Source organism: Chaetodon auriga, chromosome 10 (genome assembly GCF_051107435.1).
Source record: "Chaetodon auriga isolate fChaAug3 chromosome 10, fChaAug3.hap1, whole genome shotgun sequence".
NCBI classification, from domain to species: Eukaryota; Metazoa; Chordata; class Actinopteri; order Chaetodontiformes; family Chaetodontidae; genus Chaetodon; species Chaetodon auriga.
In genome coordinates this window covers 15,184,444-15,207,672 of record NC_135083.1, presented here as the reverse complement: position 1 = coordinate 15,207,672, position 23,229 = coordinate 15,184,444, and the positions used below count along the sequence as shown (strand labels likewise).

The 23,229-nt window shown below is 41.8% G+C and overlaps 1 protein-coding gene and 1 pseudogene across 2 annotated transcripts; one reads left to right on the top strand and one right to left on the bottom strand.

Annotated features, from left to right (window-relative positions):
- Positions 1-515: 515 nt before the first annotated feature.
- Positions 516-9,117, bottom strand: errfi1b (ERBB receptor feedback inhibitor 1b). Of its 2 annotated transcripts, none has more exons than XM_076742140.1 (4): positions 8,959-9,117; positions 4,369-4,526; positions 3,834-3,913; positions 516-2,844 (listed from the first exon to the last, which is right to left on the bottom strand). In XM_076742140.1, exons 2-4 carry the CDS (start codon positions 4,413-4,415, stop codon positions 1,850-1,852), a joined length of 1,122 nt encoding a protein of 373 aa, XP_076598255.1. In that variant the 5' UTR covers positions 4,416-4,526; positions 8,959-9,117; the 3' UTR covers positions 516-1,849. The 2 variants fall into 2 exon arrangements, with proteins under 2 accessions (XP_076598255.1, XP_076598256.1); XM_076742141.1 differs by lacking the exon at positions 8,959-9,117 and adding an exon at positions 6,403-6,488.
- On the top strand, positions 6,775-22,429 carry LOC143327208 (outer dynein arm-docking complex subunit 1-like; annotated as a pseudogene).
- The last annotated feature ends 800 nt before the right edge of the window (positions 22,430-23,229 follow it).

Below are 23,229 nucleotides of genomic sequence, written 5' to 3'. Positions count from 1 at the left end.
CAGAAATATTTTATTTTTTGAGTAAACGTGGTGTTTACTTTTAAAGTACTGTCACTTATTTACCTCTGATGCTAATGTGTTAATATGTACTTGTTTAGTGTAGGTTGTAATACATTTTCCAGAAATGTGTTTATTGACATATAAACTAATAAAATTGGCTAAAAAAGAAAAAAAACCATAGAACTTGACCAGTAATTAGATTATTACTGATATGATTAAAGTTGATTGGGACCCATTTCATTTTGTCTGCATCGCTCTGTTCTATCTCACAGGAGCAGGACACACACTTACAGTAGATCCTCTTTAGAAAATGAAATTTCCTGGAACGTTTCCTCAGCAGTCTCTGCTTCCCTTCTCTGCTTACGGCTTTCTCTAAAGATTTATGAGACAATAACACACATAAAGACATGAAGAGGTGACATGTCTCCTCTCATTTCAAATGAAGGCTGTGCTTTCATGAGGATCCACTGTCAAAGAAATCATATTTGTGCTGCTGAAAAAGGACGTTGAGCCTATTGTAGAAGGAATAAGTTATTTTATTTCTATAAATAGATTAAAAACACAATTGTACAATGATTTACTTGTGACACAAACAACATTATGAACTTACAAGCAGCCTTTGCTTGGGCCAACACAGAACCTTCATGAGAAATTCCAACCTGTTGATGTACCAAAGGTTGTTAATGGGGGTCCGCACCTCAACAGTGTAAACGTAACATGATTTCCATGCACAGAAAAAAGAAGCATTAAAGGCCCAATCGGTTCTTTTTTGTGACCATATATACATTATTTGAGCTAAATACACATACAGTTAAAATAATCAATCATCAATTTAAAGTTTGTCAGCTGACTGTAATTGAAAATAAAGGCCTCTTCTGCTCCTGTGTATAAAAACACTATTGATGTAGGACCTTTTACAGTGTCAGAAAGCATTAATGACTTGGTTCTTCTGCTGATAATCTGCTCACAGAAATTTCCTTTCAACAAATTCAACTTTGTGCACACAAGCATAGATTATGCTGCGAGAGTCAAAGCCTGAAAGGAGAATGTTGAGCACTCTGCAGGAGAGATGCAGCTTGGAGGAACTCTGAAGTAAAAACATCAGCTTTCTGAAACAACGGTGAGGCACACAAAGAGCCTGCAAAAGCCATTCAGAGTTTTATCAGGTCAGGTGTTTGATTTCACTGTAGTTCAAAGCATGTTTTGGTTGTGTTGTGTCGTTCTAATATGAGCCACGTGTTCATGGTTACACTGATGATGCATCTTGATGTGAGAATGATTCCAGAAAACATTAAATCTATTACATGAAACCTTAGATTTCAAGCAGCATTGTCATAAAAACTAACACACATGGGATGAAGAGTTCAGTACAAGCCCAGCTTGTACATACAGTAATTATTTGCTCTCTTGTAAGAAATGTAGGATTAACTCGGGTTGTTTAAATGACATGAGCGCATGGCTGTCAGACTTAAAAATAATGAGCGAAGGGGGATTTTCCCTGTGAGAAAACTGTAATATGTCAGTAAACCAAAACTGAAAATGCTTACAGGAAGTAAATTTTTCTCCATTATTAGTGAAACTAACATGATGTTGTGATGTTTTCCATGTTGATGTCGAGGAGACGTCGCTAAAATACTGACCGGTAAAATGTTCAGTTAAACACAGACAAAAACCTCACAGTGTTGTGTGACGTAAGTGATCTCAGAATGCATCGGTCACAGCAGAGAACACCGATATGACGTGTGAATGTAGCACATAGGTGTTTCCCCCCTGTACACCAAGGTTATTGATGATGTCAGTCACAGTTTTGTACTCATTAAGTTTCAGACAGTGACATAAGCGAGAGTTTCTATCTGTTCTGCCACAAGCTGCTGCTTCCCATCCCGGCCGGTTCACTCCGGAGTCTTTCGCGCCTGTCTGAGTACGCCGGTCGGCCCGGCGGCAGGAGGATGTAGTGTGTCGCGCTGGCCTGTCTGCCATCCTTCAAAATTGGAACAATGCAGGGATAGAACTGAGCTGCAGGTGGCGCCCTTTCACTCTGCTGCCTCTGTAGTGCCTTACTCACATATTTGGGGTTAGCAGCAAAACTCTGTGTCGCGGGCATCACGCCGTTGATATAAATTGGAAGGCTTTTGGGGCTCGGGGTGCGTGGTGGGCAGGGTGGGACTAAGGGGACTCTTGGAGGGATTTTGGGAGGCTTGTCTTCCTCGCTGGCGCTCACAGCCTTTGAGAGAGCAGGAGGTTTTGGAGGGATGGGGACACGAGGAGGGACCTGTGGCTTGTCTGTGGAGCTGCTGTGGAGAAGCTGGGAATCAGGGCCTGGACAGGAAAACTGGAGTCTAGATGATTGGTGCTGGTCTCTGCTACACAAAGTGTCTGAAACCACGGGCTGGTGGGCTTCTCTCTGGAGAGCCTGAGCCCACATGTTGGCTCCGAACCTGCTTCCTCTACCTGCTGGTCTGTCCTCTCTGTTTGGCCAAGAGAAAGCCATGGAGCCAGGTCCAGCACTCCCAGCCCGCAACGAGCTCTCCTGGTAGGCATAATTTACTTGGCCACAGTCTCTGCTCGTGCCCCTGTACATGGACTTGGGGCAGCTTCTGGGCAAAAGCCGCCGCCGGTCACTGGTAAAAAACTCCACCTCACTGTCAGCTGCCTCATCTGACATGAGCTCCTCAGGGTCGGGCAGAGGTGGCAGGGGTTTGGCTTCTCTCTGGTGGCCCCCAGACATTGTCCGTCTCTGGGAAGTAGGGACCACCTGGTCTCCCTCATGGGGCCGCAGCATGTTATCAGAAGTTAGGCGGTAAGTGTCTGAGTAGAAAGCAGGCTGGGAGATGGAGATGTTGCCTGGGAAAGGCACAAACAATCAGGTATTAAACTACTGTTTTCATGAAATCCTAAATTGCGCTGTGCACCAAGATCCTGCTGCTATACAAGGTTTTGCTATCACTGTTGTTTCCTTCAGTGCAGAAACAATTCTCAGAGGAAGAAACATGGAAAACAACTTGCAGTGAGAAAAAAAAAAACTCTCAACTCAAGTGTAGTGATGGTTTGGGAGGGAAAAAATACCAGGGGGAGTGAGCTGCCCACTCTTCTCAGAAAAAACCTCCTGTTTTGCTGAAGGTATCGTACGGGAAACGGGAGCAAAAACATGTTGAAAACAAGCTCTTAACCTATCACCTTCTTCGTCAAACATCAGCCACAACACCCTGATTAACACAGGAATCATCACTTCCCATGTCCTTCTCTGTGGAAACATCCGACGTGCCCCAGACTGCAGGAACAGCTGGTGACCACGGAGTAATACCCCCCCCACTACACAGCTCAGCACAGTGATGACAAACTCACCTAAACCCTTTCTGCACGCTGTTTTATGAGTCAGACAGGGTTTACACTCTAGTTTTTCAAGCCAAAACAAACTTAAGAAAATAGATATATGCTGGCAGAATTCAAGAAATGAACCTTATTATAACATTAAGAAAATGAATGATTTAGTATTGCCAAAACCTTTGGAGGTCTTCTCAAACCCTTTAAGTGTTTCACAATTCAAAAAGATTAAAAACAGGGAGCCAAAATGTGAGCTGCCGTAGCATGTTATCTGTGTCTTGCTTGGTTTATTCTAATTTCATTTCACAGATAACTCATAATCGTGTGTACTGGCTGTCACGTTCCTGTCTATCTCAAGGTTTTCTATTGTAACTCACATCAATCTAAAACAGGTTCAAGGACCAATTCAAAAACCATTTCTGCAATTAGCAGCAATTACAGATTCATACAAACAATAGTCACTGAGATGACGTCTTTGTGGTAAACAATTATATATATAATTGACTCACAGTTTAACTCCGTGGCCATTTGCTGTGGTTGAAGCTCTGTCAGGTTGTGTTCCATGTCAGCACTCAGGCCAAAGCACATTCTGCAAATCAAGAGTGGTTGAGAAATCCATACAAAGCTGTGCGTGTGTGTAAATCATTCCTGCACATAACCTGACATAAGTCAGTTATTATGTGTGAAATAACAAACATGACATGACATATACGCTTTAACAGAACATATGTTCTTCCCTCCTACATGTTTATTTCCATTATGTCACAGCACTCCAACACCTGAGCCACAGTCTTCATGTATGTTTGCTACTCATTTAACTAATATTGTCATTGTGTCCCCCATATTATTATATTTATATTAATACTGTCTACTCTGTATGTACAACATCTAGTGCATGTCCATCCTGGAAGAGGATTGACTGTTGCTTTACAACATCTTAAAGATTTTTTTTTGCCCCCAGATGATGAATTAGTGCTTGTATTGTCACACCTTATAATAATGACTGACTTTATTTCTGTATTAGTTGTGTATTAGTTTGAGTACCTGTTGGGGTCATGCTGTCCCCAATAGTTGTTCTGACTCCCGGCCATGTTGTGGCAGAAACTGTGTTCTTAAAAAGAATGAAGGTCTGTTTGGTATCGGTCTAAAGCTCCAACACAGGTCAGCTCCATCAAACTCATCGTTCGAGCGAGTAGAAGAAGCTGTTGGAGAAAAACAGAAAAGTGAGTGGTGCAGGATTCAAACGGCTTTCTGTTGCTGCCAAACAGGAAAACTTCATGTCGCAGCAGGCGTGTCAGAGTCAGGCTTTAAACATAATAAACATAAAATGAACCTCCACATTTGGCTTTTGCATTGCATCACTCCTCTCATTTGTTCCAGTCACACCTTCATTAGTGTTGAAACGCCCAAAAACGGAGACTATAAACAGAGGACATCTGGAACACAGTCCCATCCAGCACACCCAGCTGCATGCACTCATCCTACCAGGCAGGTCAAAGGTCAGGACAGATCTTCTAGAACAAATGTTTCGAGGCTCAAAACACACACATAAAACACCTACAGATTATATCATTTATGTTACTAATACAGCATGACTATCACGACACACCTGCTGTATATTCTACCTGTAACTACCTGTCCTGTTACCGTTACTGTCTGCACATTTCTCACTCTGGAAAAGGTCAGTCTGTGGGAAAACAATCGAGTATATAAAAAGCATTTTGTGAGAACAGTCAAGAGATTTTTCCACGTTGAATTTGTCTTAAACATTTACTTGGTACAGTAAATCATCTTCTATTCCTCAAACGCTGCATTGTCTTAGGTGAGCCTCTGAGAAACAACAGTCGCATCAAACGCCCAGCCTTCAGTCTGCTCTGCCAGCTGCTATCTGTATCTCTTTGTGGTTCCAGATTAAAGCCATTTGTCTGATGTGAAGGCTCAACCTCTGGGTCAGATGTGGGAGGGCAGCAGCACTCCTCACCCTCCTTCCTCTCCATGACCATGAAACCCTGCAGTATCCGCCCTTACAACAGGGGCTAAGTGTGCAGCATTCCTGTGATGCTGACAGACACACTCCACCACTCCAAAGCACGACGCCCACGAACACACTGAGGAACGCGCAGGTTTGATTTCGATTCGGCTATGGATCGTCAGATATTTTAGTTTAGGAGACAATCACTCAGCCTCTACAGAGAATGTCATGTATTCACTTTAACAAGGTAACTAGGAAAAGAAAGACACGTCATGCAATAGTTAAACTTATCATGAGCTCAGTCTTAGAGATGCATTGATATGGAATTTCAAGGCTGCTAATAAAAATTGTCTGTTCTGGCGGATACCAATAGCAATAATATTGATAAGATAACCGATAATATTAATCTTACAGATGCAAAAATGTAAGCAGGTTTATATATTTATATTTATAGAGCCCTCACCATCCCAAGAATAAAGCATATCTAAATGTGTTGTAGACTAGTTTGTCTTAAACTTAGTTATTTTATTTAATCTGTAGATTATTAATGCCAGACTTCATCTCCTTATTGACAAGCATGTAAAGGATACAGAATTCCAATAAGTTTAAAGTGAAATGGTTAGTTGAAGCTATTGAGCCCTACAGCGTCCTTCATCCTCTCCTCAGTCATCTTCCTGAGAGCACGGGAGTGAGGATCGTTATCAGAACAGAACAATTTGTTTTTCTTCATTCTCGGCCAATCATATCAGCCCCTGACAAGGTCAACCTGCTTTTATGTGAAAGGTAACATCAGCCTCGCTTCCTTGGCTTACTCACAAGGCTCAAAGGTTAGGTCAAACAGACCGTTTGACAACTGAAGAGAGAGTCCACAAGCAGAGATCTCATTCCCTTCAAGACTCCAGCAGCAATGCTGTCTAGTACCCAGCGGCCTTGACTCTGTCATGGCGGAAGCAAATCCAGTGATGTGTGCACTTACCCTCATGGTCAGAAAGTACCCGTCGCCCCTTACTAATTCACCTGCAAACCCCTAATTAATAACTCAGCCTACTCCTCCTCGTCCAGAGGCAAAGCTCGGCCTCAATTTTACTATCACGCTGCAATCTTACCCTTCAAAGTCCTGCTTTGTTTCATGTCACCAATCGGTCTGCAGTCGATGTGGGAAGCAAACAATGCAGCGCATGCATAATGCAACAAAAAAGCCACCACAAACAAAACAGTGACCCATGCGTCTATTTGAATATTTATGTCATCCTTAAAACAACCGACTGTGGCGTCATTTCCGCCTGTGAGCCTCGGAGATGGAAGACGCTGAACAATTATGAATTCTACCAGCAAGTACTCAGCGTCCATGAATGGAGCCACTCTCAAGCATGAATGGGCCTTTGTGTCACTTTGGTGCGCAGCGAAGCAAGCCTGAAAATACAAGTGAACTCTCCCATGAGGTTAAGACTGAAGATACGCCATGGAGACAAGCAGACATGGCCAAGGTATGAGCCTGTGCTGCAAATCCCCTGCAGGACGATTGTGTGTACTGGCACTGCTGAAAGGACAAGCCAGAGGCTAAAAAACTGTTTGTTTATCTCACGTAGGAGCCTTGATGTGTTGTCATTGGCTGTTCCCACCTCACTTCAGGCAACAGGCCATTCACTGCCTAGACCTTAACAAATGATTTAATTCCAGCGCTGGCATAAAGTACGTGCTTTACATCACCTAATTACAACTTGTTGTAAACTCTAGCAGCCAAGTAACACTCTCAGCATGAGTCGACCACAACACTGAAAAATGCAGGAGACTGTGACATAGAAGACCAGATCGCAACAGCAGTATTTACGGCCTACATGAACGTTTGTTTAATCAAATAATCTAAATAGACAAGAGTAGTTGGTTTTAGCAAAGGAAATATATCTACATGTGTCACACAGGACTGCAGTCTACTGACAAACCAGACCTGTTGCAGACACACTGTTTGCTCTGCACGTACTGTTTTATAACGGGTCACATGTGTGAGGCCGAATTTCACTACATACAGCATGATGGAGTGAAAGCAGCGTGGCCAAACCTCGTAACAAGTTGAATTTTTTCATTCACACTGTACTAACTATATAACATATATCTATAACATATATTTAGAATTTGAGTTTTTACACTTCACATTTATTTTTTCTGCATACGAAAGACTATGGCACGCCACATTTCACTGCATAGAATTGTGTAATTGGAAAAAATGAAACCTCTGCATGTAAATCTTTGAATCTAGAAAAAGGACTGATACTGCTGAATCATTAGTCTCTGGGATTGGCTCATTTCATGCTGCAGTTTACACAATCTAAACACATGTATGCAATCTGTTACATAATCTGAGCAGTGTTTAAATGATGGAAGTCATTTAAACACTTAACACAGAGCCATATTTTTCTGTTGAAGCTGGTTTAAAAGGTGTTGGCGGTAGAAAAGAAGAGGTTTGCGCGTGTGGGAGTTATCCAGGAGGTCATAGCAAATTTGCCACTTTGTGAGTTTGAGTGACAGAAAGCTGACTCTGTGAGGCTTTAAGCGAAATAAATCACTTCACTCATCCACAAATAATCCATCAATAATTTTGTAATATTACTAAGTCTTTAGCCCAACATTTCTGCAAAGGGTCAAAAAGACCAAAATTGGGTAAAATAAATAAAATAAATTCTATTTTCAGCTATCCAAAATTGTATTTCCTCTCCCAACTTCACATGTAGTTTTCAAATGTAACTATCTGGAGAAAAAAATGTATTTAAAAAGGGAGTGAGAATATTGTTTTAACCAGTCCTGAATGTAGACAGCAGGCAACAATTTTGTTAAGCAACAATGCTAAAATTGAATACTGTTATAAATGTTCAACATTGCCTAATTTTATACAGCTGTATTCAATCAGTTTAATCATCAATAATCCATTTAATTTTAGGCTCAAGATGGAAGTCGTCTAATTAACTATGCTCAATACTACAACAAATTTCAGTGCATTTGAAATCACATCGATCCAGATTAAAATGCACCTTCTGTAAATATGTAGACACTCATAAGATACATGTATGTAGATACAGCTGCAGAGGGAACGAGCTACTGATAGATATCCCATGTACATGTATAGATACTGTGCATGTACAAATAAATACACTAGCGATGACAGATAATTAAAACAATCTAAAATAAGTAGTAGTGCAGAATTAACACTATTTCTTACTATTACATTGGACCAAACTCCACACACCGACTGAACTACTCTGGCTCTTCAGCGCCCACTAGCGGCTGACGGGGGACGAGCCGAGCGCTGCCGGACTCACCCATCCCGCCTCGATGGGACTTCACTTGGCGGACATCGGGTCAAGAAAACAGTCTGTCCCGCTGATTACGCCTTACTAGAATTCTGATAGACGAGCTGAGTCAGTGCTCAAACATTTCTGCTAAAGGGTCAGTTCAAAGACTTTTTAAGGAAACGACAAAAGTCGTTGAAATCTTGGACCAACGGTCTCACGAGTCTTTTAACGATAAACTCGCCGCGAGGGATTCAGCCCCGTGCAGCTTTTAACGCGTGGTTTTAAATAAGCAGCCTCCTCAGTTCACATCACTTAAAACACTGTCCCTGATGGCTAAACGCTTCATGTTCACGGAAAAATGGAGGGAAGTCTTACCATGAAAATGCAGACTTGTCCATTAAGCTCGGTCGACCTGTTCCTGTCCAATGTGAGAAAATGCGTCTGTACAGCGCGAGCCAGCGTCCCAGTGAAAACTGAACCATGTGCAACATCCCTCCTCTGTCAACAACACTGGGAGGTGACACCCATTTGGTCAGAGTGACGTGGGTTTCCACATCTCCTTATAAAAGCATCCAGCTCCCCGGGCGAGCTGCTGTAACTCCACCCAAATCAGTCTTAAAGGGGAAAAAAACCCTAAAAAATACAAGTCATTAGGGGAAACTAAACACCATTAGGGAAAGCAGCCTGTGGCTTATAAACCAGCAGTGGTGGAGATTGAGTTTGGGGGTTTTTTGTGCTTAATTTGAATATTCACATTTGGGACTTACTTTCAGAGGGAATTGCTGTATTTGTGGCTGATCCACTACATTTATCTGAGAGCTGGTTTCTTTGCAGATTCAGATTTTACAGACACAGCAGATGATAGTCTCATGACATGTATGCAGTGTTGTTGATTAAACTACAGATCATGCATAAAACATTGTATAAAAAGTTCCAATCAGCTCTTTCTGATAATTAAAAGCAATAATAATCCCAAAACAGGGTCATTCAGCATAATTGGCCTTTTACTTTAGATTCTTTGGTGTAATTTGTTCCTACTTTTTCTGTGCTTTTACTTCAGGCTACATCCAGACTAATACTGGAGCATTTAAAGCATCTGAATACTTCCTCCACCACTGTGAACCAGAGACATTGTCAGCCTGGTGGATTTTCAATTCAAAATATGGGTCAAATAAGCCAGTACTCACACAGACACTCCAGGTGCAGCCGTCATCATCCACAAAATGTGTCCTCACTGCCAGTGGAATAGAAAATACATGGAAATCAGTGAGACGTTACGACTTCAAGGCTCTGGCAAAAACCTCTCAGCATTTCATTTATTCTGAAATCATTCATGTTCACAAGTCACAGAGATTTCCAGTTTTTGCAATCAATGTTTTGTCTACGCAGAGTAACTCTGTTGGTCAATAGCAGCAATGTCCAGAGACCTCCAGATTTAGAATCACTTTATCTGTCTTGTGTAATGAGTGTATGGGAAATTGCCCTTCATAATGCAGTAAACAATTTTGGTCTGACCTGTGTGGGAGTCAGAGAGTGCGTGGGTGGCGTTTAGCCTGAGTACAACATACAACTGATAGAGAAGAACAAGTGCGGCAGCTCAGTTACGGTGGACGAGAACTTTTTCTGAAGCCATCATGTCACATATGAGTTCACTTTCCGTGTTTGTCTTCGCCCACGCAGAGAGAGGCAGGAGGACAACACAGGAGGCCATTTACCAGAAAATAACATGGAAGTGAGCGCAGGCCGTTCTTGTTTTTACCAGCCCAGAACACACTGGGCTTACAGTCCGCCTCCAGACTGTCAAGTGATCTTTTTATTGTGGTAACAATCCTAATAAAAACACAGGCAAATAGACACATTAAATATTGTAAAGAGATACCTAAATAACTGGCTCATAAAAGTGTAAGCAAGATGCCAAATGGCCCTGTGACCTCCGCCAGTTCACCGTTGTAACGCTGTAATAAAATCCTCACAGGGTCATATATGGATTAAGGAGTGTCTAACACTTATATACCTCTTGTAAATCACAAACCCACAAAATAAATACACACCACATGCAATGTGCTTCTATTGCTGCAATCGCTGACTGTCCGTCTTCCTCCGACGTATCTTGTTTGCTTAAAGGAATACTCATACTTTTTAGCAAATAACCTGCTGGATCAACTTTCTGTTGTGCAATGCAGTGATTGATAGCACATGTGACTCCAGTGTGACATAAAGAGTTCCTGTCAGTTGGCATGTACCAAACAAATGGAGGAGTAATGGTGCAACTAGCATCTTGATTTTGAAACTTCACACTCACAATGCCTTTAAAGGTCTTAGTGTAGGTCTTTTGTTCTGTAGGTGTCACAGCGCCATCCAAATTTCAACTTTTGGACGCCTTGACCAACAGATCTAATCGTCCCTGCCGCTCCTCTGCTGCGCCGCCGCCCTCTGTGGGCGCTTGTGGTGACCCAGGATGCTCAAAGCTGTGGGGGTTGTTGTCGGGGTGGGCCAGTCTCCCACAGGGAAGGTCAAGTCATTTCCTGCTCTGAGAGACCTCCGTCCCTCACAGCTGTCAGTGCAGTCAGAAGCCCACCTCCCACATCTGTAACCCCCTCCCCCCGTGTGCTTTTTTCAAAGATGTGATGGATCGCTCTGAAGGAACTCCCTCATGCTGCTGCAAAATTAAAGATGGACCATCAAAGCTGGACTGAAATCAAGGCCTTCTGTTCATGATTTTTTTTATGCACTCCAGACAAGAAACATGAATGTTAAAGCAGGAGTCAATACTGAGGACTGAATAAACAGCGGTCATAATTTCTCAAATATCAAGCTGGATTGGTAGAGCAGATCTGTGAACAGCAGATAACCCCTGAAATGACAATATCTCAGAAGATAAATGTCTGCCCACCACTCATTCAGCAACGTCTCAAGCTGGAATAGGAAATGTAGCAAGTAGGTGTTAACATACGTGTTCTATGGTAAATACATTTGTGTAGGTTGATGTGCTGACATGGTGACAGGGAATTCTCTTATAGAGGAACCAGCTGTGTACAAACATGTAATAGTAATTAGAGCCCCGTAACAGACTGCAGATGGACAAGAGTGCTGCTGTTTTCAAAGTCACGGTCGAGCCGTCGCATGTTTGAGTTTCACATTCCTTTTAAGCGCAACACTGTCGTTCCAGGGAATCAAAGTCAGAGGTTGTAACAAATAATTGGACCCAGTGTCATAGTTACGTTTATCTGATGTGAAAGAGATGATGAGGTAAAAACGCCCCAACCACAGCTGCTACATGTGTAAGAAGTTAAAATTCCTCTCCAATAAAGCAAGAGTTTTTGATTAGGTGAGTAAAGTCTGGAGAAGGGCACCAGAGCTGAAGCAAGGGGCATCGTCATCCAGCCGAAGCTGCAGTGATTGTGAAAAGAGAGAAATTCTTATGAGATTTATTTATTGCACCTCTTTGTTACCACCCACCACTTCCTTCAGCCCGATATGGAGTAGACTGCCAAACAGAGGGTGTGATATATATGTGTTATATAAATAAGGGATAAATAGGTTTACAAAGCTTCTGATGAATCAGTACCATCCATTCAGACTTTCTCGCCGACTGAGTTATGTGTGATTTGAAAAACACACCCTTCGTTTAATCTTTTTTAATGTAATGGATTTGTGGTTGAGTCTGACAAGTTGGAGGCGTCAGGAAGGAATCGGGCTCCTCAAATGTCTGAGTGGGCTTCGCACCACGGCCTTTGACCTCATCCCGTGAGGAGACAGCTCAGTTATCAAAGAGCCAACAGCCACCGGGAGGAAGAGGAGGACGGCCTGAAGAATGACGTTTGTGTTGCCTTTGATTGCTGGGTAGTTCAGGAACTGCACTTGGGGCCAAAAGAAAATACTTTCTGTGGAAACTATTCTGATGCTAAATTGATGAGCATTTTTTAAAAATTACACAAACAGCCTTTCAGACTGCCGTGAATAAAATGGAGCTACAAGGAAAGTAATGGATTAAAGGTGGAAAGCACGCATATAGAAACACACAAGTTTATGTGTGGTGGTGCAAACCCTATAAAAGACAAGAAAGCACAACACTTTTTTCCCAGGGTACCAACCGAGAAAGACAAAACAGAGTCAGTGGCCAAAGAAGTGATTGAGGAAGTGGCAAGGATTTAAGTGATTTAAACCCTGTGACATCTGATTTCACGCTGACAGCTTCATTGAATGGCAGAGACCAGAGCATGAAAAGGGTGATTCTTTGGCCAGGATGCAGCACTGGAGGCCCAGGCAGCTTCCCTACCCGTGATTTCAGGCTACAATGTGGGCAGAGGGTCTGTGGGCCCAGCGGGAGGTCTTCCGCAGCCTTGAGAAGTTGAGCTCCAGTTCATTAAGAGAATTAAGAAAAATAGGCTTTGCACTTCAATTGTTTAGATAATTTTCCCTGCATATATATATAACTCCCTGCCCACATTGCCATATCATCATTGTTGGCACAAACACACTAAGATTGCTCATCAGGACTTTGACATATTGAGTGTTTTTTCATTTTGAGTAAACGGATATGACAGGAAGACACTGTCAATATTTGCAGTGATCAACATTTGCTCTGAGGTCAAAGTCTTTTTGAATCACCACGTAACATCCAGGGTGACCTTTTAGGAGTACAACAGAAAACAAAATTTCAAATTTGTGATGCTGATCAACTGATTATTGAGTGTGTGTGCATGTCATGACTCCATTGTGTAGAGTAGAGGTGGGGAGAGAAAGATACAGATTTCCTCAGAAAAGCATGGTATGATGCTATAAAGTCTGTTTCTCCCCACAACATAGCTCAGAGTCCTTAAGCATGACAAAACCAATCTTGCTTTTTTCCTCACTTTATCTCTCCTCTCACCCCCACCCTCCTCCCTTTCCTTCTCTCACCTTACTTACTCCTGCTCCATCATTTCCTGTTGAGTCACCAACAGAGCCAGAATGCCCCGTGTTTTACAGTTTACTGGTCCGCTCCTTGCTTTCCTCCTCCACTTCCTTGTTCACAGATGCCTGTCTTGTAAGGGAAAAGAACGTAGAGTGACATTAAAACAGCCCTCCAACAGATATTGTAGCATGAAAGCAGGTAGAGTCTGAGAAAAATCAAAGCAGACGTGGGAGTCTCTTCCTGGCAACATGACTGATTCATGCAGTAAATGACTCGCAGGATCATAGGATTATTAGCTTGGCAGAAAACTCGTCGTATCACTCGCCACAGCATGTCTATCAGTCTATATCGTATAATGTTATTGGAAAAAATAGAGCCTCAAGCAAAAAAGTGAAGTAAAAGACAGAAAAAAAGCAGACAAATGGAAACATGACAAATCTCTTTCCAATAATACGAACCTCAGAGTTGACTTACCTCTTTGGAAAATGCTTCTTTATTGCTATTGGCTAATTGCAGACTAGTGAAGTGGAAGGAAGTGATGCTGTGGTGAGGTAAAGCCTCGCGTAAACGTAGGCAGTGCGTGCCTGTGTGTGAGGGAGGGTTGAGGGCAGGGCTCTGAGAAACGAAAGGGCTCTGCGGTGGATTGGTTGAGTCATTCAAAAATACAGCTGCTGACTCAGTTTGCAAACTTGTCTCTTAGGAGCATGTCGCCAGTCTATTGGGCATTGTGTGTGTGTGTGTGTGTGTGTGTGTGTGTGTGTGTGTGTGTGTGTGCGCACGCGGGGGTGTGCGTGCGTCTAACCTGTTCTTGCGGGGACCAATCATCCTCATAAAGATAGGATAAGAGAACTCCTCCTTGATCTCTATTACTCCGGAACAGATATAGACAGAGGATCATGTTACCAGCTTAGTTTTCATTCATCAGAAACTAAATGCTTGTGGTTTGTTCAGAAAACACTCAGAGAGTAACATGGAGATTACATCAAATGGAAAATGAAGCTTTGCCCGAAGGAGTGCCTATTCACACCACTGCTGTAATCCCATCCTGGCACTAGGTCAAAGTTTTTCTGTGATTCAATCATTTCGTCATTTCTTTAGTTTTCTTTACACACCCTTCTTGCCACAGTAGTCTTATAACTGTGTCAGTCCAACCAGAAACAATGTGATCCATCTGGGAGTATGGACTCTAGGACACACTCCAGAATTAGTCATGCCTGATGTGTTGCAAGGCCCAGGAATGGTGTGCTGTTGTTGACATTATTATGTTCAGAGAGTAATTAAGAGGGACACCTCCCTCCGTGATGGAATGTGATTTCCTGATAAAATTGTAGGGCTGTTTTACCTTCAGTGTTATGCAATGTGAGTCATACTGTGTTTAGAAAACTGTGCGTACACCTACAATAATTACCTGTTTAGCTTTACTTAGCCCACTCGTATCACAATACCAATGAAACAGAAAAAAAAAAAATAAATCATGATGATGGCAAAAACAATGAGCAGCAGCTGTTTCTAGAAAGATACCTGCAGGCATCACCTGCTTCAGCAAGTTTAAACCTGCAATCAGTGCCCCAGTTGGCGCCAACATCTGAATCCCATATGTGGATTACAGGAATCCCATATGGGATTCATCTGTGGAGGAAATTTTTCCAGTGCTGTTGGCTCTCAGAGCGTCCTTGAGGAACTTAATAATTGCTCTCAGTGAACAGAAGTTAAGGAATGAGTCCTAAGCATCATCACCTGCTAAGAGAACTGCTGTATTGCTCCTGTTTGATAAAGAAGTTGTGGCTGTTTAATTTGTTAAACCTCCGCTAATTTTGCCAGATAATACTAATTTGTTGCATTTGTGATACAGGATTATCATAGCTACAAAATAGTGTTTAATTGATCCTTATTAGTTCCTTTTATTTTATTGTATTATATTTATTTTATGTCTCTAATGATGTACCCATGAACGTCTCAGAGCCGTCAACGGCAGTGCCGCCTAACTTAAAATTGGAGCAGTAACAGTTAGCAGTTGTACGTTAATCCTACTTTCATTAGTTAAGTCAAATTTGCTATCTTACCTGCCCAACAAAGACGGTAAATAAGGACATTTTGTTACATCTTGGTCTTCATATTAGGCGACTTTGTAGCTGTCTTTAGCTACAGCTAGCTGTCTTCTAGCTAACGAGAAGAAACCGAAGTAACTAGTTTAACTGAATTAACGTTTGCATTAGATAAGGGTGTAGCTAGCAGAGTTTGGATAATGCCAGCCTAAGATTAGCCAGCACGAGTTCGGTTTTGTTCATCATTTTAATACCACATATTTAACCTAACTATATAGTAAGTGGTAATATTCTAAAAGTCATACGTTATTTTAGCTAATGTAGCATTATTTAGTAACTTACTTGGCTAACAACAATGCTAGTTAGGCTAACATTAACAAGGTGAAATAATCCACTTGAGCTAACTTAGGTGTAGCTGTCAGTTTGTGCTGCCGCCACGTTTAAGTCTCAATCTCCTGATGCTATAACGTAATTGTATTCTTCAGATTTGAGGCAGACCATAATTTGATCCATAATCCACAATGAATCGACGGTCATCTGCTGTCACAAGTAAATCACTTTTGGATCTTCGTAAGTAAAGGAGCTCCCTTTTCACATCATATGACTTTCCATGTGTTTCCATATTTGCTAATGTTACATCAATCAGATCTGACACAGCTAATAAAGGTTAGTGTTTATTCAGTGTTAAATCTAAAGCAATGATACAGGAAGATGTCATTTGATTACTTGAGTTGGTGTTTCATGTAATAAGTAATCATTTCCTGGAGTCACAATAGTCTGATTAGCAAGCTAGGTAATAAGGTATCTCTTGCACAACACCAACGATAGAAAACCCACCACCCAAATTAAGTTGCGTATCTTTCTATGCAAATACTTCATTAAGCTGATGCACGGGAATGGAGAGTTGAGGGAGGAGCTGATGACACTGCAGGCAGAAAAGACAGAGTTCCTGTGTGTTCAGTCTATTTTGAAAAAGGTAAGGGAACTTGCCCTCAGTCTGTCCTTAAATTTGCATTTTGCTGCTGCGAGCTGTAGCAACGGGGAGAATACCAAAGAACAGATGCCAGAATGATGCTTCCATTATTATTGTAGATCTAGACACCATCCCCAGAGCTGTTGATAGTGGAGATGTTTTGATATGAGATGGCCAGTTGGGGGGTAATAAAGGAATCATTTTGTGACTGTACAGAGTTAACCCTGTGTTATCTTATTCAGGAGCTGGAGCTCAATTCACAGAGATGTTTGTAACCTGTAGACTGAATGCACTGAAGCCAATAATACCAGGTAAACCATTGTGTAAGCTTAGAGAGCATATTCCTATTTTTACTTATCAGTACATGAAAGAATATGGATTTATTTTGACAGTGACAATGGTGCTTATAAAGGAGCACTTATATATACTTTTTATTTGTTGTATATTTATGGTTGCATCTAGCATAAAGATCCATGAAGAAATGAAGATGCTGAGGGACCAGAATGCTAAGGATGTGGCTCAGTTCATCAAAGAAGAGAGAAACCTGCAGAGAGAAATCTCCCATTACTGCCACTTACAGGCTTTCTTAGACATAAAGGCTATTGAACGCAACAACCAGGACGACTGCAGAAAGGGTGACTATCTCTAAGTGACTAAAGTTCTGTCATCCAGCTGTTCCCATAAGTGTGGCACCATGAACTTAATTGGCTGCTATCCCATAACTACATGGCAATGTTTGTGTCTTTTTCCTGTGTGTTGTGTAGAGTTCTTGGCAGCCTTTTGTTCTAGGTTTTCATATGCTTCATCATTATTATTGGGATATTCACTGCATTTTGAGATCTTCTAGTCCTAAACCACCAATTGTTGATCACAACAGACCACTGTCAGTCCATGCTAGTGGAGTGTAGACCTCTAATCAAATACACTCGTGACACCTTGTGTTCAAAAGATGTTACTTCATGACTGAGAATCATCAGGTTGAAGAGGACAAAAAGAGAAGGTTTTACTATAGCTGCTTGTTATTTATTCTTAGACCTGAGCACTGATTAGAGGCTGAACAGCAATATTATAAATATTGTTAATTACATGATTATTATTTATATTTTATATTACAATGCTACCACAGTGTAGCCCAGCTATGTGTCTGTGATTTCAGTGTTTCAGAACTTTTTTTGGGCATGTTTATGAATTTTTTTTTAATATGTATAGTAAGGATGTTGTAGTGTTTGAATTTCACATTTGTTCTCGTAGCGGAGAAGTGTAAGCAACCGGAGTCTAAGGAACTGGACTTTGAGGATGCTATAAAACAAATCCTCAGAGAGACAGGGGGAAAGACGTGAAAGACACAATGATAAGGAACTTCAAACAAAGTAGGTCCCTATTAAATATTACTGAGTCAATGGGAGTGTTGCATTTTGTCAGAGATTAAAACATGTTGTGATATATTTCCATCAGTGGAGGAGCAGAACTACACTTTACTGAACTTTGTCAACTATCAGCACAGTGAAGCTCAGGCCATTCAAAGGTAAATCTCTCAGGTTGGTGTGTTCTCTCTCTCTGTGTGTGTGTGTGTTGGAGAGAAAGAGAGAGACATAAAGAAGGAAATACAATGTCATTGCGATTGAAAATTGTCCTCCATTACGTCTCGCACTCCAAGCTTTGCAGTGAGAGAGGGATCTTTCTGGCTGAGCAGCAGCAGCAGCAGCATCAGCATCAGGCTCTTCAGATGAGAGTGTCCATCAAGCGAGAGGCTGCTGAACAACAGATGGCAGTTTACCAACAGTGTGTTGAGGTCATGGAAAAGCTCTTTGATCGGCTCAAAGAAGGTGCGGTGTCAGGCACCCCTGCATAACATTACTCTTTGAATGGGAACAACAGAAACATAGCAAACCTAGTTCAGCATTTTTTCCCATCTTTTGTCACAGAAAACATACATGTCATATATAAATAGGATTTATGTAAATGTGTAGTCACAGCACTTTCCTAAAATGTGTATTGTCTTATTTCAACATAGACACCTGAAAACAACAGCATGCAGACTGGACAATGTGAAAACATAGGCAATGACCTGAATGTAACTGAGCAGCCAAAGTTCACCCTCCTTTCAATGTGATCTGTCCCTGGTTAAAGAGTGTAGTATTACACCAACTGGGTTAAAATACACCTTAGAGAGTAGAAACAAAAGCAGGCTGGGTTGTTAATTCATTCAGATCTATGTTGGGCAGCAACTGCAGCTATAGTCTTGATTGCGCCATCAGCAAACAAAAGTGCGCCACATGTCATAACTGTCGTCACCTGTACTGTACACGAGTAAGTATCGACAGCTAAATAGCTTATTACTGTGTTGACAATGAAACACTCATCTAACGGTGGGAGAAAAGGTAAAACATAATAACATCAGTCTTGTGGAAAGATTGTCATTTTTGAATATCTCACACCTGCTTTCACCAGGTGTTAAATCAATGCTTCAGATCACCAATGACAGCTTGGCCCCTCTGACCAAGTCCAGGATGAAAACATCATAGAGTGCCTGAGAACGGTGGACGACAGAGTCAATGAGCTCCTCACTCTGCAGTCCTATCTTCACCTCCAGGAAAAGTAAGTAAAGTAAAATATTGTCAGTTATCCTAATGTTTGAGAAGTCACTCCCTAAATCAGTGCAGATGGGGTACATGAACTATAACGTGAGGGAATACATCCCCAAGCCACTCAGGTGCTATGCATGCCAGAGAATGGGGCACACGGCACAACAATGCAACAGAAAGCTGAGAAGTGCAAGATGTGGAGGGCAACATGAGTAAGGGAAATGTGAAAAAGATGCCAAAGTAAAATGTTGCAACTGTGGAGAACACAGTGCAGCATTTGGAGGCTGTATAGTACAGAGAGAACCAGAGAAGCCCAGAGAGTTAAAATAATGGAAAAAGCGTCATATGCAGAAGCACTAAAGAAAGTAAGAAGTGAGGGAGCAAACAGCAGCAAGATCAACTTTGTTTTGCCATGTTCAGGCAGCTCCCAGAAGTATCACTAAAGCTAGTACTGGGGATGATACCATTATAATCTTACCATTCAACAAGCCAGGGAAGGACCCTTCAAATCCTATTAACTATAGACCAATAGCACTGACATCTCACATGTGTAAATGGTTGGAGAAATTAATAGTATAGGTTGACATATGTACTGGAACAGAGAGGGCTGCTAAATAACTGTCAGTTTGGGTTCCGAAAAGGTCGCTCCAGAGTCAGAGTGAGCAATGACATGGAAAAAACACTTAAAATGAAAGAGATAATGGCAATAGTATATTTTGATATAGAAAAGGCATATGATTCAATGTGGAGGGAAGGGTTACTGATCAAATTAAGTAAAATAGGTATTGGGGGTAGGATGTACAACTGGGTAATGAACTTTTTGACAGATAGGAAAATTAGAGTCAAGGTTGGAGCAGTTTGTTCAAGGGATTTTGAGATCGAAAATGGCATCCCACAGGGCAGTGCAATTAGCCCGCTGTCGTTTAATATCATGATAAATGACACATTTGAAAAGTTAGATGGAAGTATCAGATCAGCGTTATAAGCAGACGATGGGGCTATATGGATAAGAGGAAGAAATGTCTTACATAAGATAGAGAAGCAGTTATAGAAAGTATCCAATCAACGAACACTACAAGAGAAGATTTAGTTATTGAGATTCAGCATAGTTTGTTAAGACTTCACAGGGGTGGTGTTGATGTTCATTTCTGTTGGATCCCAGCTCATGAGAGACGAAAAGGTAATGAGATGGCTGATGCAAAAGATGCCCTGAAAAAGGAAATATCAGTACCAGTTCAACTTGGAAATGTCATGATTCTTCTTTTGTGCTTTCCCTCATCCCGGTCTGACAGTGTTTTCTTTCCTCGCTCTCTGTCAGCAGGCAGAGTGTGAGAGAGAGGCAGGGCCGATCTCCTCAGGAGTGAGCCTCACTACACACCTGCTCCTCATCTGCTAATCAGCCCAGCTCCTTCAGCCGTCTCCCATTTGACTCCTGTGCCAGACTGTTCTCTATGCTCTTGTCACACCAGTCTCGCTTCTAACGATCGCCTGCCTCTCTCCGTGTGTTCAGCATTCCCACTGTTTAACCGTGTTTTCCTCTAGTGAGTTTTTTCCTGGACACTTTGAGTTTATTCCCTTGTTGAGTTTGTTATCTCCCTCATGGTGATGTTGTGTTTTTCTTTATTTTGCTACTTCCCCCTCTGCGGTGATTTTTGGTTTTGTTTTACTTTGAATGAGTTTTTCCCTGCGAAGGTGATTTTCTGTTCAACTAATAAATGGTTTTCAAATGACTCTGCAACTGGGCCCTGGCTCTTCTTGTTCCCATGTAACAGGAAAAGGAGAAGGAAAAGCACTAATCAGACAGAAAGGAATGGAAATATGGCAGACGATGTGGGAGGATGACCTGAAAGGAAGGGCATCTCACAAAATTAAAACTATCAGTCATAACAAGGTATTTCAGAGAAAGGAACAGAAGAGATGAAATTATTAGAACAAGACTCAGGGCGGGACACACGGGATTGAATGACACGATGTTTACTCTGGGGAAAAGAAATAATGACAGGTGTGAGAGATGTGGAACAAAGGAAAATGTTGAACATGTAATATTACACTGTGCCAAGTATGTAACAGAGAGAAAGAGGCTTCAAGAAAAGGTCTTGAAGGAATACTGGGAACACAAGGAGAGGGGATAAGAGACGTTACTTATTTAGGTAACACAAGGCTGGCAATTCTGGCATATAAGGGTTTTTTTTTTTTCAGGTACCATTTAAACGTCCACTTTCAGGCAGAATATACGTAATTGACATGATGTTGCACACTGTTGTACAGTAGGTGGCGGTATGCACCTTTCAGCTGTTTGCAATCCGACAAAAATCGGAGAGAAGAAGAAGAAGAAGAAGTAGAAGAAGAAGAAGAAGAAGAAGAAGTAGTAGTCCCATCTCTTGTCCAAAGAGCTCAGCAGGTACGTGGCAGGTAGACAGAGGTATTAATAACTTAAATCACATGACACTGTGACGAATGATGGAAATTAAATGTGCTTCAGAAAACAAATGCCAAATTGCTAATAAATCAAATTCTCAAATCAAACTTTGTGTCATATGTGTTGAAGTGGCTGCAAATGAAAGTAATTTAACATGTGGTTGTGATACTCACAAAATAAGTGTTTTGTTGAGATATTATTATTATTGTTTCGTTTCCTCTGAGAGTTACTTTTTGGTTTATTGCTATTGTATGGTATTGTTTTAATTTATTTTGTCGAATTCAGAATAAGAAATTACAGAGAAACACGATGACATGCTGTTGCGTGAAATGGACACTGGGTGGCAGCACTTACCAGCAGCGTCACTGGGACTCTGCAATGCATCGTGGAGGGGGCCCAGTGCCCAAGTGAACCAGATGCCTGCGTATGGCCTCCATTGCCACTAGAGGGCCGCCGAGAGCGTTTGAAATGTCCCACTAGATATCTCTCTCTCTCTCTCTCTCTCTCTCTCTCTCTCTCTCTCTCTCTCTCTCTCTCTCTCTCTCTCGCACATATGAAGTATTTTATACTGAAAAATATGTTCAATGTGATTCGGAATTTGTTCCATCTCAGTGTCCCAGTCACAGTCCTGGTGTCCCAGTCACAGTCCCAGTGTCCCAGTCACAGTCCCGGTGTCCCAGTCACAGTCCCGCTCCACTTCTCCTCAACATCACGGCTGTGGAGGTGGTCAGCAGCACCAAGTTCCTGGGGGTGCACATCACGGACAACTTCATCTGGTCTGTGAACACCGCGTCACTGGTGAAATCGGCACAGCAACGCCTGCACTTTCTGCGCAGGATGCGGAGAGCCCACCTGCCCCCACCCATCCTCACTACTCTCTACAAAAGCACCACAGAGAGCATCTTGACCTGCTGCATCTCTGTGTGATGTGGAGGCTGCAGTGCTGCTGATTGGAGGACCGTGAGGAGAGTGGTGAGGACAGCGGAGAAAATCACTGGGACATTGCACCTAAATGCTGCATGTCCCGTGCCAGAAACATCATCGGGGACTCCTCACACCCCCACCATGGTCTGTTCCCCCTGCTGGCCTCTGGAAAGAGGTTCTGCAGCATTCCGTGCAGGACCACCAGGTTCTGTAACAGCTTTTTCCCCAGACCATCAGACTGCTGAACTCTAAATGAGTATTTTTGCACCACTGTTAACACCTCAGGTCATTCTTCACAATTGCACTTGAAATTAACCGTTATGATGCTTATTTTTAATGCGTATTCCTGCTGCTATTTTTTTTTAATTTTATCTTACTGTATATTATTCACTGTTTATATTATAATACTCTGCTGTTTTATTTTAACATGCTTTTTACATTTCTGTACATATTACTACATACTTATACTTATACTTATACTCATCATGAAATACTGTAATGTTTCATGATGATTTGTGATGATTTGTTCCACAGAACCATCTGGGAAATCATCCATGGAAACTGTTTGGAAGAGGCCAGCAGAATGCTAGGCAGGTGATTGGATGAACCATCTGTCTATCACCATCTATCACAGTCTCACTTCAACCCAGTCAACTGTATTCATCTTTTTGTGTGGAGAGCTCCTCATATTCAGCTTTAAGGGCAAATAGGTCTTGTTTTGTTTGTAGTAAATCATCAAGGCTAGCCAGAGTCCAGCTCATTTAATTTCTGTTTCAAGTTATTACATTTGCCCTCCAATGTAT

Excerpts from the sequence above, each read along its gene's own strand:
- errfi1b (XM_076742140.1), bottom strand. The coding sequence starts at position 4,415 with ATGGCCGGGAGTCAGAACAACTATTGGGGACAGCATGACCCCAACAG. Across the intron at positions 3,914-4,368 it reads GGACAGCATGACCCCAACAG|AATGTGCTTTGGCCTGAGTG; the intron begins GTACTCAAACTA and ends CTTGATTTGCAG. Across the intron at positions 2,845-3,833 it reads AATGGCCACGGAGTTAAACT|GCAACATCTCCATCTCCCAG; the intron begins GTGAGTCAATTA and ends TGCCTTTCCCAG.